At 43.5% G+C, this 16,603-nt stretch overlaps 1 protein-coding gene across 2 annotated transcripts in view; it reads right to left on the reverse strand.

The window, feature by feature from the left end:
- The window catches only part of slc35f3b (solute carrier family 35 member F3b), a gene marked incomplete at both ends in the record, with an annotated part of 47,293 nt that overhangs the window by 3,030 nt on the left and 27,660 nt on the right, over positions 1 to 16,603 (reverse strand). The window contains 3 exons of one of the 2 annotated variants that reach the window (XM_080036395.1): positions 2,187 to 2,406; positions 6,279 to 6,624; positions 16,462 to 16,537. In XM_080036395.1, coding sequence (XP_079892521.1) covers positions 2,187 to 2,406; positions 6,279 to 6,624; positions 16,462 to 16,537 — 642 coding nt within the window. Of the gene's footprint in view, positions 1 to 2,186; positions 2,407 to 6,278; positions 6,625 to 16,461; positions 16,538 to 16,603 lie in introns of those variants that run through there. The other variant, XM_080036394.1, reaches the window with a different exon arrangement.

Here is a 16,603-nt window from a genome sequence, read left to right on the forward strand (position 1 = left end):
AGGTGTCAGGATGACAAATGAGTCGCGCATATTTTTTTTGCTTGGAGAAAGCCCTTGGGCACCTTTGGCAAAAACGGTTATTTCTGCACTGCCAGTCACAGAGACAGTACATCTTTCATTTTGACCGACTGTTTTGCTTCCAAGGCTGGCGATTCTGCGTGTGTCGGTTTTTCACTTTCTTGAGATGGTTCAGCACAATGTGTGGGTCGGACGGGGAGAGTATCATGACCCCCACACTGGGTTTCTGCGGTGTGTGGATGCTAACTGTATCTAACTTCCTTTTACTATGGATAAATCCAAACACAACTTGCACGTCAACCCCAAGGCTCTTCCATTCCAATTCATAACCTTCTGACCTGCTCCGACCCTGCCGTTGACACCAAACTGAGCCATATACTGTATTTATGTACTCTACATAATGCCACTGAACCATGCAACATCCCTGATAAACAAGGAAGGTTTAGCATTTAGCATCCCCTATCCTTCTCTTCTTCCCTCCTTCATAATCGTGACAAACCCGTCCAACATTCCCTGCAGTGCTGCAGACATCCAAACACTGCAATCCCCTCCACCAAGCAAGAGAATGGGAGAGAGAGAGAGAGAGAGAGAGAGAGAGAGAGAGAGAGAGAAAGAGCTGGGGGTGTGTAGGAGAGACAGTGGCAGGATTATTTCAGTACTTGTCTCCTACTGAGGCCTTTCATCGTAGATAGTGGGGGGTAGGGGAGTAGGGGCATACACCCGGGAGAGACAGGGCGGTTGCGATTGTACAAAAGAGAAGAAAAGAAAGGAGGCATGGAGGTGGGGGGGGGGGTTCATTCTGCAGAGTGCGGGACGGATAGATATCAAAGCATCTGTGGAGGTGCACTGGGAGGAGAGTACTTCAATTGACATAGCGAGACCCCTTCATCTGGACCAATCCAGAGATGAACTTGAATGCAGACCAAACACCAGGAGGCCAACTCGAATGACACAGTGAACATCTGGTGGGAAATCAAACCCTCGCACACAGGTAACATGCTCTTTACAAGCCCCCTACGGTGTTTGAAGCTCACACATAAGACTGTTAATGCAGTCAGAGCAGTCCAACATGTTATTTATTTTGGGAACAGGATTATTTTGTCGTCATGAGTGAACTCCTGCACAATAGACTGAGAGATAAACACTCCGATACACTGGGAGGAGGAGAGAGTGGTCTTTATCTCCAACAAAAGCCAATCAAGACATAATAAGAAGAAGGCTGAGGGCACCTGAAGGTTATCTTGTTATCTTCTGTTAGCCAACATACTGCAAGCCTTTGCAGCAGCATTGTAGTTAGGGTGGAATGACATATTGGTGAGTCAGTGTTATCAGCTTGATAAGAGACACACACACACACACACCGTAGGGAAAAATATTCACCATAAATTTTGTCCGAAATCACTTAATGTTGTAGAACCAAAAGCTACATTGATAGCATGAAACCTTATACGTATATAATGTAGGACACAAGTGTTGCAACATGTCATTATTCATGCTATTATTATCCTTCCGCAGGGGATAGCTGATTGCCCGAGGCACCATGTTTTTGTGTCCATGTTTTTGTGTCGTCCGTCTGTCCATCACTCTGGGGCTAATAAGCGCAACATCTCAAGAACGCTTGGGGAGGGATTTGAGGGATTTCCTTCAAACGTTGCACAAATGTTGAATGTGACTCAAGGAGGAGGTATTGGAAGGCATAGGTCAAAGGTATTGGAAGGCATAGGTCAAAGGTAAAGGTCACTGTGCCCTAACGCCTCATGAATGCAATATCTCAAGAACGCTTTGCATGATTTTCGTCAAATTTGGCACAAAGTCAGACTTTGACTCTAGGATAAAACATTTTGGAGGTCAAATGTCAAGGTCACTGTGATCTGAAATCTTCTGAGCACAATCATTCAAGAATGCATTGAGGGATTTTTGTCAAATGTATTGAGAATTTGCACTTAAAGGTGAACTGATCAGATTGTGGAGGTCAAAGGTTACTGCAACAGTACCATATTGCAGCTTCTTAGAAGCTTTACCTTCTACAAAGCAGTGTCTGACCACCACTGTACTTTCACTGTTCGGCAATTGTATCACTCCCGCATACGAACGCTAGCAGGTAGTTCTAGTTTTATATGAAGAGTGACAACAAAGCTCTCACATACACGACCGGCACATGCACTCACCCTGACCCCCATGAAGCGGTCTCTGAGTACAATCCATGACAGCAGGAAGACGAAGGCCTTGTTACAACAGAAGAGCGCCGACACGTCTGTTGTGTTGATCTTCCTGAGGGCCTGCAGGTACAGGTAGTTGGTGAGGATCCACAGCAGGCCGAAGGGAGCCACCTTGGTGAAGAACACCTTGGGGGTCAGCCCATCATCCCCGAAAAACCTACAGCACTCCCTGCACAGGGAAGCAATGCAGGGCACAGTGTTAACCAATCTGAGAGTTGACGACTTTATTGTTATACTTATTACGGTCGGGGACTATAATCAATACTTATTCATATAAACAGCTATGTCTGCACGAATGATTGCAGAGAGACCAGAACATGAAGTAATTCCCATTTTAACAGTTACATCTGAAAGAAAATTGCATTGCAGACAGTGCATTTGAGACCAACTCATTTTCTACTGCAGGGCATGAGAAATGTTAAGAAATGAGAGTGGCTGTTGTAACATTCATTATGACAAGACAGTTTGGCAAGACTCCCAGGGTTCAGTTTCTGAATATGATGTTCCATATGCGTATACTATTGGAGGATCAAATCTGTCAATGTTTTTTAAATACACTAGGGACAGACACACACATGTTTCTGGGGGCATATGGATGTGTTGGGTGTCTGTGGCGAGCTTGTGATGACTCAGTGTGTAAGGAATCCTAGTCAGCGCAGTCTTGCTTGGAGTGCTTTGAAAGCAAAACGAAAACATTTTGACACTTTGTCATCTTGATTCAACTTCAAGGGGCTGGATTACTGGCCAACCATGAAGCTAAGTCACATACAATTGTTGTTTTGCAGGAGCTATATCTTCACTCAATTCTGATCTGAAGTCTGGACTAGATCCCTTTGAGACTAAACCCAAGAAGCTGTAAGTATTCAAATTTTTGAAAACGATATAAAAAAAGAAATGATTAATCCTTTAGTTAAAGCAGGAATTCTAAAGCTATCGGCCTGACAGCCAATGTTTCACAATGTAATGTGAAAGGAACCAAACCATGACATAATACTGTGAATCAATATCAGTCACTATCTGATCCTACGCTGTGTTTCCAAAGGTTCTACTCAAATGATATGTTACGCTGCATTGATCTACTGTGTTGCCAAGAAATTGTTCTTGAACTCCTAAACCAACTATTTTCATGTTTTTCCTCTTTTCCTCTAAAAGAATCTCGTCCTGTGAAAGTGATGAAGCGGCAAAACAATTTGATTGGCAGGTAACATGACATAGTAACAAAGTCATGTGCAGCCTTCAGAGAGGACAAATGAAGTCACAGGGGTGTGTGCAGCTGAACTACAGAGCTGATCCCCACCCACCACACCTGCCACCCCATCTCCCTCTTTCTCTCCCTGTGCTGAAGTAGCAAAGCAGAGCAGAGATAAGACTTTTGCCTACGGACCATGATTTATGGACTGTTTTTCAACTGGTAAAGCACTTACATTTTATCCACTTACACTCCATTCTTTCTTTTTGCTGCAGCAAGCACAACTAAACAAGGCATTGGGAGCTCGATATTACACAACATTATAGTAAGTGCTGGGTGCTTTTTGGAAATCAAATAAAAAGGGAGTGACTGTGCATGATTACTCGGCAGACATGGAAGGTAAACACCTCAAGCTCATTAAGTGAGTTTTATCAGCAAGCCTAAACGATGAGATTCATACAATTAAACACGAGGTGTGTGTTTCCTCAGACACAAAGATTGTGGTCTTTGTAAGAAACTAGCACACCATTTCAGAAGAGTGCAATATTGTTTTTCCCCAAATGGAAACACTGTTATGTTTGATGTTTATTGTTGCTTTATGAGTAAACTAACTTCTTCCTTTAATCTGACTTTAATGGATTTATTCTTATAGATATCTTTGCTTATCCTTACTGATCTATTTGTGACTTTGGGTTGACAGTTGCCTATGTGTGGGACTGGGGACCACTTTAACCAGTGAGTGATTATTCTCTTTACATTCCATTCCATTTACAAAGGAAAGATTTTTGTTTGACATAATGTTAAACAAGTGATTGTCTGTTGTCTAGCCTATATTTTATGTTTCGGACCCCAGGAAGACTAGCTCTCACTCCGGTGTGTTGCTAATGGGGATCCTAATAAATCAAATCAAATCAACTGAGGGAAGGTCAGGAACAAATATAAATATATGATGTAATGTAAAAAATGTGTATTTCCCACAAGCTTTTAAAAGGTGTCCATTCAATTTGCCTGAGCACTTCAGCCGTTTAGGTTTCGATCAGTATAAAGAAGAAAAGTGAGATTATTTGTACTAACAACTGCATCGCATTGTTGTCTACTGAGGCTGCTGCTAATGGGCCAATTGCTTTCTCTTCCATGATTGCTGAAGCCTGTGCATCATTGGTGAGTGCATAAAGACAACCATTATCTTTGATCGTGGCTGAGTTGACATTGATGGTTGATATTTTACTTGAAGCCATTTCTGATGTAGTGGAATAATAATATCGTGACTTCATATTGTGGTGTGTGTATTTGGCTTTGTAGCCATGACAATAGGAAGAAACACTGAGATAAGTAAAGAGAAAAAATCAAGAGAATTAAAGCAATATCATTGGTAGACCTAGCCTGGCTCCGCCCGCCTACCTACTTCTGCTCAAATTTCATTTTCCCTTCAGTAGTCAGTCTGGGTCTGCGGTATATTCATGTGTTCCTGCTCGAACAGATTTCTACCGGTCCAAACAGCGAACAGAGGGAGTGGCTGAGAACGATGACGTCGAGGTTGTGCGCCAGTTTCAGTTGTAGTCATAGGAAGACAATGGATAAGAATACGAGAGAAGCTATTCAGTCTGTTGTGCCGAATATTGATAAATTAAAGCTGGGGTGGTTAACTTTTTCACTATATTATTTATTTGGCAAAAATGTCATATAAGCCATTCAGCTATATGTAGGTGAAGTGGTCTGAGAATATCTACTTATCACTTTACTCTCCCCTGCCTCTGTGTGCATGTACACTTTGACCAATCAGGGCGAGGCTCCGATTCTCCGCTCTTATTGGCTGTTGGGACCGTCCGTTCACCTTGGCAAGTTGAGAGAGCGTTCACGACCTTAGCAGTCAGACAGTTTGGCACTACGGCAGCCAACAATGTCTACAATGTCTACAATGTCCTATTTCCCGTTAAACAACAACTGCTTACATCGCTAAGACAGCAATGATACGAGGAAAGACGGGGGAAAGACACTAGTTGAAAAGACATTAACGCGCATAACTGTCGTTTGGAGGGAGGAGCTACAGCAGGTAGAGCGTGTCAGGTAGGGACCAGAGAGAACACAAGTGGAGCGGTTGAGGTATTTAGATTCGAATCTCTATCCCAACTGCTATTTTCTCCCAAATCATATACCCCAGCTTTAAAGCCGGAGCAAGAACAAGCTTTGCTGAGTTTTATTGGTTTCCGGCCGGCCCCGTTGCAAGTCATACGTCACGACCAAACGCTATGCGATTGGGCACTGGGCAGATCCAATCATTTTAAACCTCAACAGACACCCGCCGCCAAGTGCCAATTGAGCAGTTCCAGACCTTCTGTACAAATGATATGAAGTACGATGGTCTGGTAGAACCATGCTATGCTAGACCCTCATTTAGTGAAATTATTAATACTCTCCCCCCAGTTAATGGTACACTGATTAATGCTTTGTTTAAATCACTAAATAATACCACTGTTCATTGAGATTCAATTGCTCTGGTTCAAGTTCAACCTACATGTTTAATTCAATATGAAAACTCTGATTCAGTCCTGCTTTTTCCGCCTAAGGAACATCAAGACTTGGTAAAATGTCACTCTGGCTAGTCCAGAACTTGTCAAAACAAAGAAAATGTGCGCATTAACCCTGGTATCAGCTTCTCAGTGAGTTTAAGGATGGTCTTTTCTGACTCTAAAACATCCTCCCGCAAAGTCTTTCGAGAAGCCAAATCCAAAATCAATTGGTTGACTTACTTTTGCAGGTTACACATTTATTCTTCCTTGCTTTATGTATTGTTATACACATTATTTATGTTATATAAATAATGTTTTCATGTCCTGTCACAGTGATCTCACCTGAATCTCTGTCTGGGCGTCTGCCTCTCTGGACTCTTACACAGGTGTCCGATGTAGTAGAGGGGGAAGAAGAGGCAGTTCCAGGTGGTGGCGAACCAGGTGAGAGTGAAGGGGGCGTCGAACTGCTTAAAGGTCAGCTTGGCCAGCTGGGTGGAGCCTGCCCAGGAGGAGCACACACACATCACCATGGCGACCCCCCAGAGGGCTTTGCTCAGCTGCACGGTGGTCACTCTGATGCAGCAGTGCAGCCGTCTCTTGCTGGGACCGGACTCTGCTCCTCCGGCCGCACCGCCTGACGTCTGCGCGTCTGTGGGGCCCACCACACTCTCCCTGGTGCGCTCTTCTCCTGTGGATGGAGTCACACATACACACACACAAGCACACAGACACACACATGATTAACATGCTGATACTGCAAACTTAGTTTATAACAAGCGATGTGTTCTTCAATATTGTTTCAGCTGAGCAAATGTTCCTCTCTTTTAGACCTGATTCAAGCACATTTCTTTAAACTCAAACTGTAAAAACTGTATATGATTAATCCACGTGCATAAATTATTGGATAACATTTGGTAGTGATTCAGAACAAAGACTTCAGCCTGCGAGGGTGACTGCAGGTCACCCACGTCTCCCATGTTTCCAGCTATAAATAGCTGCTTCCACAGTTTAATTGAACTTGAGGGTAATCAATCAGACATCTGAGTTAAAAATGTGGTGATCAACTGTGACAGGCTGCAGGCAAACAGAGGACAAGTGAGGGCAGATCTGATATCCAATCCAAGGCAACCTCCTCTTTCCCTCACGAGTTACGACGACTGTGTGTGTGTGTGTGTGTGTGTGTGTGTGTGTGTGTGTGTGTGTGTGTGTGTGTGTGTGTGTGTGTTTGCCAGTGTGTGCAAAGGCACCCGCAAAAACACTTAACTTTTCTATTGCTCCTGTCAAAACCCAATAGCCTCCATACTTCAATCTTCAATAATGTGTGAATTGAAGCAAAGTGTTGACATGCTGTTTTCTCTCCCACCCACACTCACTCTGTACTTTCAAAAAAGATTCCCTTGCCAAGGTTATTTTGTTCCCTGGAGTCATTCAACTTAAGTGTGGATACACTGTGTATAGTCTACTTGAAATAATTCATTCATAGCTGTGTAATCTGGAGTGAATCTAAAAAAAAGTTCTCAAGATTATCTTGTTATGGTTCAAGTCCTCTGTATGGACATTCATTCTTCAGAAACTAGATAGCCTACATTATTCAGACAGCAGATGTGCCCCCATTTATTCTCAGTGGTATTTAGTATGAACGACCATACACATAACTTGGCAAAGACTAACAGCAACAAAGAACACCGATACTATCATCACTAAAGCCCCGATAAATCATTTGAAAACTGTCTTAAACGAAACGGGACCCAGAGCTATACTTTCACCCTTGTGCACAAAACTGCAAAGACCACAATGACAGTCCCTCATCTCAGCTTCATAACTGTTGTATAATTCTCTTCCATCCTCTTCTACAGCTTTCTGCCTTCCAACAAGTAAAAAATAAATAAAAGAGATCTCCCCAGTGTTGCCAGAGGTACCAATGTGCCGCAGGGAGCCTTTTGCCGATTCATCTGCTCTGTACGCTGCTGACTGGAATACAGAACGCACAAGAACAAATCCAACTTAAAGGTGCAGTCAGCAATTCTGGAGAATGCTTCTCTCATGATCTACGACCAGTGTTGATAAGCCGCCTAGGCTTACCCTTTGTTTACATACCAGTTTACAGATCCAACCTGTGTAAATAATTTGGCAACAAGCGTTCTCCAGAATCGCTGACTCCATCTTTAAAGGCATACTAGGTGATCTCCAGCAAACAATGGTTTATGTTTTATACTAACAGCGAAAATGGTGCAAGTGGGCCGTTCCCCGAGATGTCAATAACGACCTGGCCTTTGTTAGTATAAACACAAACAGCTGCTGGCTCTAATCCAGGCTTTTTAGATCGCTGTTAGCAGAGCCACGGCTGTGTGTAAACACCCAACTTTTTTCTCAGCGGGCACACATGACGGACAGGTAGCGGATGGTGAGTAGATCTTAGCAAAAATTAATTTGACAAAAGGTGTTCTAGATTACAAAAAGCTTATTACAGAGTCACACTGTTTGAATAATTTGATATTTGGCATCAAGAGGACATTGACCTACCTCACTCTTATAACTGCTTGGTCTTGTGTCCATGTATTGCCATGTACCTGCATACATTTAGAATGACACGACCTTCATTTTAATGTGATCTGTAATCAATAGTCTCGTGACGTATAATATAATCGGTTTAATATGTATTTCACAAAAGAGGGCGTCCATCATGGCCAATGAGGCGACTCGTTCTCTCTCTGACCTTGCCAGGTGGTTTCATCATATCAGAGATGAACTGCTCTGATGACCATCGCCTCCCATGCTAATACCCCGGCTTCCCCAGGCTCTCTGCTCAATGCACAAGAGATGCTGTTTGTGCACTGCGGGGAAAGAAAAATCATAAACGTGATGCAATCAAGATGAAATGATGCTGCTTTATTTGGACATCCTGAACAACGCACGAGCACCAGGCAGCTATGACGGGCCCAAGGCAAATTTGAGCAGTAATCAAAGAGAGCATTGTCTGCTATTGCGATGGTGTGATGAATCAGCAAAGACCCAAAAAAAGAAATAAAAGGAAACACATGGATATCTGTCACAGTCTTGGGCACAAGGGTGAGAGTTACGTTTCTCTATTCTGAGCTGGGAGCCTCTTTGTCTTGTTCTGAAGGTCATCTCTTGTTTACGCTGCTGCTCAGTTTTTTTTTTTTCCTTCCTGGGCCTCCGTCCCACATCCCCTGGCCCTGGCCACTACTCCATACTGCAGCACAGCTTAATCTTTCTAAATGCAGTGATGGGCCAAGCCAATCAGCCCCCAGTGAGGCACTGGGCTCAGCATTTCCAGCTCTGCCACATCACATGGGAAGACATAATGAACTGTCATGACAACGTTAAGGAGTCGTGATATTACTGTCACACCGCTCAAGCTCTTCAATGAAGCTGTTATACTGGAATATGTTTCATATATGATACGTTCTCTCTTCTATTTATTGAACACTGTTAGAATATTAACACTTTTATGAATAGATGCTGAGAAATCTATATGTACGTGTAGCCTATTCATACTTTGCCCAACTGAAGCCCTGGCTCAACCATTTTAAAAGGTAATGCACTTCTTTGAACATTTATCCTGACAGTGACTGTTGACACTGTATCAACCTTGAGTGTCTGGAATTAACACTATGAACAGCACACAGGACTCATCAGTTTGAGAGAGCTGGGTCAGTAGAGTGGCCCATTGACCATTATTACAATGACTCCAGAACCATGAAAGAATCGCCTTGTGTAACGGATAAATTAGTCATAGAAAGCTCAAACTGATATGGATTCCCCAATCAAATTTCAGCTGTCAAGGTCGGCCCGTGATGCCAAGACGACTGCAGCCTGCACTGCAATCTTTGGTTTGATTTAGAGTATTTCCCCGTTGATCTCAGCCTTTTTTAGTGGTAAAGCTGATTTAGATGAGGTGTATGTTGTAGATTGGTGTATTACTAAAGATGCTTCATTTAACGCTAAGGTAAGTTTTTCCACTCATTCGACACATTCTATATCCAAATGTCCTAAAATGAACCAAACGGGAATCCGTGAAATCACTGAAGAAAGTAAAAAAGCTCTTACAGCCTCTCGTGGTTGAAATGTATTAATCACAACCACCTCGGTGAATTGAATTGAGGCATACTAACACTGCATGAATAAATACACAGTTAAATGTGGTCTCAGGAATAGGGACAATGTTTACAGAAAGGATGATAATGTGTCCCCTGTTAATTAATATTTTAGGAGAAAACATCAACTTGTTTTGGTTGACACTTGAACCCCAACCTGTGAAAATCTATAGCTGAATCTCCTGTTTCCACAAAAAGCACAGTAAATCGATTGTTTCTCTTACATAACACTGCCTCTGGTGTTTTAGAACACTGATCTCCTCGTAAGATGGGTATTGAATAGATGTCCCAGTGGGGTTGAAGCACTCGCGGTGGTGCTTAGATCTATCTGGCCCTTAACTAGCAAGTTTTTCAGCATTTTCTTCCATCGCGGCCCATGCTTCCCCGCTTCCCTACACTCCTCATTCCTTCTCCTCCCTCCCTCCCCCACAGACTCTGCAGTGCAGATCTCTCCTGCTGATATAGCTGCAAATCCCAAACGTGGCGGTGGAGCAACTGCCTCAGTGCCTGCTCTCACACTTCACAGAACCCTGGCACTGACAGGCAAAACACTGCTGCAACTTCCCAGTGTACGTAGAGCCCCCTGAGCAGGCCACCGCCCACACACCATCCAGCCATCATCTCTCAGCCACTCCCGCTCTATACTCCCAAAGCAAGAATCCCAGCAGTCAGAAGTGACCATAGCATCAGGCTATATAGGGTTGGTTTGACAGGGTGGCGGTACAACTGTCAGAAGAGCTCTTCACTGGGGACCCATGCTATAGGTTGGAGACACTAGTGGTTTGTCTGTTTGGCGACACCTACGTGGGAGTGAGAGTGAATAGCAGCGGCGCTAGGCCTCAGTGATTCAAGAGGGTAAACAGATCAATCATCCGATACACACTTCAGAGAAACTCCTCTCCTTTGTTTTACTGTCTGCTGGTTCTCTGCTTACCGATGAATAGGAATTTACTGGTGCAACTTACTCATTCACTTCATTACAGTGTGAAGCCCCCTGTGTGTCTAAGAGTTGTTCATGTTAAACACCTTGAATGCATTAAGGTTACCTCTGGGTGCAAGAATTTTGATATTCATAAATGAAGAGCCTCTCTGCATGTCAGGCTAGAACAAAATGCTTGTTCATCTCCAAACTTCTCTTTGGCTGTCAAACAACACCAGTCATAGTATCAGTATTCTAAATAGAAATAAGCCCTTCATGTTGACTTGTGCAGTGTGTCTTGTAAATTAGAGCCTTGAACTGTATTTGTTGAAAAAATTATCTAAAAATGTGTTATTAACTACAGTATATACTACAAATGTCATATTACCAAAGGGAGGTAGTTTCATCATGGCAGACAGGCAGCAGTCACTGCCTTTGTGATCTCTGTGTTTCTGACAGACAATGGGAGTGTGTGATACTTGGCTGTGACAGCCTGGCCGGACCAAGCTGTCAGTCGGAGGCCTTTCAACACACCAGAGTAGTCTCATCTGACAAGCCTGTCCTGCTCAATAACGCAACAGGGAGACAGTTGGAAAACACACACCCTGCTGCGTCAAACAGCTGAGAGGTGGGACCACATGGTCTGAGAGGACAAAGGCCCACGAGGGCAGACAAGGGCGGCACGACTGTAACTGATCCCGCTCTCCTTAATTCCAGAGCGGCTTTCTCCTTCAACCTCACAGGACAACAACCAGAGCTACTTCTCCTCGCCGAGTGGCAAACTTGCTGTTTGTCACTGCCTGGACTGGCCCATCTGCTTCAACAGATGCTCATGATACAGGTCAATGCTGTGACCGCTCTGATGCCTCATTGGTTGGTCACACCGCAAAACACTGATGCAAGCAGCCCACAGTTTGTTTGTTTGTTTGTTTGTGTGTGTACGTGTAAAAGCTGAGCAATTAGCAATTACTCATATTTGGCAATGGGTCCCAAACGCATCCCTCCCTCTCCTCCTCTTGCGGTCCCTTAGAGAAGTGAATATAGCGTGATGGACGGGCCGTTAAACAGACTGGCAGGAGTCCCAGCACTTTCCGCGACCAAATCAATATTTAAAAGATTGGCCACAGCGCCTCTGTTGAAGTAATGGATAGACAACCACCACAGGTGTACATTCTGAGTGTTTGCCCAAACAGCAGTTTCAATCCCTCCCTGCATCCACTGATAGATAGTGCATGGAGGGACTCTGCCACACTCGCATGAATTACACTTTGATGACTGATTCATTTTTAATAGTAGCAAAAGAAAAAAGGAAGTCATTTCACAGATGAAATGCTGCAAAGCACACAGCACACATTTTTGCTGACACTCTCTACCAGGCTGATCACAATTATCAGAACTGCCGTAGGGATAGTGGAAGTATTTTGTTATACCAGCTCTGTAATAAGTAGCCTCCTAGTAGCACACCACAGCTGTACCATCTGGTCTACAGGCTGTGTTCCACATGTGGAGAGGATAGGCAGCCTTCCTGCACCCTGAAAAAAAGCTTTCGGATCTACTCCCACGATTTAGGATTAGAGCTCAGAGCCTCCTCTTCACATCTTTGTGCAGAGGATCTCACACACAGATGACACACTACTACACTGTAACAGAAGGCATTTGCTTATGAGACACAACTGGGGTACGAGGCAGTCACGACAGCAAAACCTGAAATGATTCAGTTTAGCACTCAACATGAATCCATCAACTCATATCTCATGCATTACAATGCAATTGATAGCTTCATGGCCGCACACACACACACTCTTCAATTGATGGAACTGAGCAAAAGCTTGGCCTCTTAATAAAATAAAAAGCCCTGTCATTTTGTATTAATTGCACACTTATCCAGCGAGATAAGCTTGCTCACTTGCTTTTAAAATGAATAAAGAGGGAAGGGAAAGGCTCACCGTTATTCATGTAACTACCTTCAAAGTCAACCCCAATTACATTCAAATGAGTAAAAGTGAGGCATTTTATAAAAGGAGCTTGGAAAAAAAATGTCCCAAATTAATTTTCAGTCTTTCATCACCACCATGTAAAGATGGCAGGTTAAACATACAGTACATGTACCTACTGTATGTCTGTATATCTTTGTTTAAAGCAGCCGCAACCTCCTCTCCTTGCTGAGGTTGTTACAATTGACACAGGCCTGGCGGTGCATTTACATACAAATAGGAACCATGCAAACAAGTACCGTACAAGATGCAAGATTGTTTTTGTGCGCTTTGCCCTTGAAGTAATGCACATCCTGCTATGTTTCATGTTTAACAATGACGATGATTCAGGTTAGTGTGTGTTGACAAACTCATTGTAATTTTTTCAGTATTCCCACTCATTTATTGTGTTACATTGAGGTGAAATTGACATTCACACACTGTGCACAAAGAGCCGGGCAGACTGACCAAGTTAACCCAACTATGCATCCATTTAGCAACTCATCTGATATTTGCCTCTCTTGCATTTTTCAAAACGTCTTTGAAATATTAAAGGCTGCAGAATAAACCAAACTGTCAAAGAGTACAATTCATTTATTGCACATTTTTGAACCTCTTGTCCTGTGTATTTGAACAGCTATAAACTGTATTTGCTATCATTCGGCATGGTGTGTACAGTGATCTGTGGTTGCGGTGCAGGGAGCGTCTCGGGGGAAAAGGTTCAGTAATAGAAGCTGGTGAAATATGACAAGCTTCCTGGGGGGACTCACGGATGCTGAATCACTTTTAAAATGACAGCCATGTTCTCTTTCAAAGCGTGTAATGACATTACAGAGATTAAAGGCACTTTTATGAACTTCTAAGTGCAATAAGCGTAAACGACACAGAAACAACACAGAGGTTCCCCAAAGACATGAGCTCTGAACACATTAGAAGAGGATATCAATAGTTATCATCCCCTGGACCCTCTGGTTGGGGGATGAATGTATCATGGGAAACTATAGAACAAGAGATAAATACTCCAGATGAAGACGGTGAATCAAACTTGTGGCTGTATGGAGACAGCAGTAGATTCCCAGAAATGGGCTTTTGTTACACTACAAAAAAGGGATTGTATGTATTTATTAGGGTGTATAACTTGGATGTGATGGCAAAATTGATAGGTGGCGGTTCCACCTTTTCCCCTCAAAGCCATAAATATGACTGAATTTTGACCTGACGAAATCTGGGTGATCTTGTGACAGAAGCAAATAGGAGAACAATAATCTGAAGTTCAAATCTGAAGACAACAAGTCAAAGTTACAAATGATGTCACAGTGTCTCTTCATTCTTACAGTATGTTGATGTTTAGATATACTGTGCATTGCCACGCCAGAATACCATGTGGCACTGTGGAAATGAACTGGATTAAATTTGACAGGTTGTTATTGAGGAGAACAGAGGTTTCCTGGGAGCTGGTGTTACATAAGCGGCAGAGGCTCTGAAAAATCTGTGTGTTGATCGACTGTGAATCCCTGTGATTCCCCCCCCCCCCTCCTTCAAAGCAGCTGCTGAAATGAGGAGGCGAAACGCGCACATCATAAACTCTACAGCTTTGACTCCCTTCAACAATTTAGAATACTCATTTACAATCCTTTCCCTGTGTCAGAACAACACAGCTTTGGTCCATTCTAAAGTATAGAAGCATGTCAAATAACAACCCACCACCGCAGCTAGAAGCTTAGAATCACATGTCAGTTACTCGGCTGCAGTGAATATATGCAACACCTTGTACACAGCTTCAGCATTCAGTTGGATAATTTGACAGATCCCAGTGCAGTGTCCATACATTCATGTTCTTCTAACATCTGTTCTAGTCATTATTAATGAACAGTGAACCCACAACCAACACAACCAACACAACCAACACAACCAACGGGAAAATAGACAGAGAGTCTAAAGCTTCACTGGCAAGTCTACGTCAGCAAGCTCTGTAGTCCAAGTTGCGAATCCCCAAACTACTGTAACAGGGGTTGGGGAATAAAGTATTTAAACTTGAAAACAGCATTTTCGTTGGAGGCTGACATTTTGGCAAATTAGTTCCACTTGCTGCTGGGACACAATTTAATGGGCCGCCGCTTGTGCTCATTTGAGCGTTACTTCACTGCACCACACTGCTAAAAAACACAGCCACCAGCAACCTTCTCCCACCAGAAGCTGATCAAACAGTAGTCACATCTGTAGGTCATCATAACCTCTAAGGACTATTCCGCAATATCATTTGTACGTGCACTTTAATCATGCAAAACAAGAATAATACAATTAAAGATAGAGAGATAAATAATGTACGCTTATATTGCAGGTTTGTATACAGGTTACTGGCTAGATGCACAAGGATTGCTTCAGATAATGAAATCAGCAGACAATGTGTTGTTTGCTCTGGGCGTGTGCCAAACAATGAGGCATTCGCTTGTCCTCTGCCAAGAGCCGGCTGTGCAGAATATGCACTGTACAGTCAGTCTACATGTGGTCAAGACAGGTGTGTTCGGGGTTGATGCAGCAACATACACACACACACACACACACACACACACACACACACACACACACACACACACACACACACACACACACACACACACACACACACACACACACAGTCAGAGGGGAGTTGTCCCTTAATGATGTCAGCTGGTAGCCCAATGTCCAATGTCAGATTTCCCATGTTTACTCTCAGACATCAAGGCAGGGAGACCAAAACAGATCCAGTATGAAGCCACTACTAGAATACAAGTCGGGACCGTTAACATGTTCACAGCATGGGGTGTATGTCCCAGCAGCCCTGTCGCGATGCTCAGGTATTTTAATTGACTCTGTGCAGCCAGTTATGGGTGGAGGAGTGGAGAGTGAGAGGGGAATTCCTGCTGCAATAACAACTTAAGATCCTCCCTATGGACCAGTATATTTAGCACATCGTTCGTCGGGCCACAGCATGAGTCACGATCATTCAAAAAACAAACAAACAAACAAACAAACAATCAATCAACAAAATCCATGCGGCAATAACATAACAATTTGGAAATGGTTTCGTTTGGGTTCTTCCAGACAATGACAGACAATACTATGTATAATAAATAGGTACTTGAGTGCAGAAAATCGATAATGACGCTGTCCGACGCTGTCCAATTGTTTACGTAAATGTTGCATTCCATGTTTCATGGTAAGTTGCGCGCGTGATCAATCCTCGCGTTTCTTTTAATCTCGCTCGCAGCAGGGTTTTCTAAAGTTGATCTGTGTCTCAAAAAAGCGACCAGTCTTGGACAAGATACGTGAGCGCAGCCTTAAGAGATATCAGCCTGAAAATGTTCTCACTAACAGACAGACTCCTGTGGGAAGGGATGCTTCTAAATTTAGAGTGCTCTGTGGAGAGAAAGAAAAACGCACACAACAGTCTTCCCAAAAAAAGACAGACGCAGCAGCCGCCCCCTGTTTACGGGGTTGCGGGCGGTCTCAAATGAACATGAACTCTCCTTTACCTTCCACTTTGGTGAGGGTGAGCACCGGACTGTTGCAGGCGGACAGCGGGGCAACCCTTGCGGAGTGTTTCTTCATGATGACGAGCTCGGTTGGGCTGAGCTCTGAACCGCTTCGACTACATGCCTGAAGCTGATTTGGTGC

Source organism: Ammodytes marinus, assembly GCF_949987685.1.
Source record: "Ammodytes marinus genome assembly, chromosome: 11".
NCBI classification, from domain to species: Eukaryota; Metazoa; Chordata; class Actinopteri; order Uranoscopiformes; family Ammodytidae; genus Ammodytes; species Ammodytes marinus.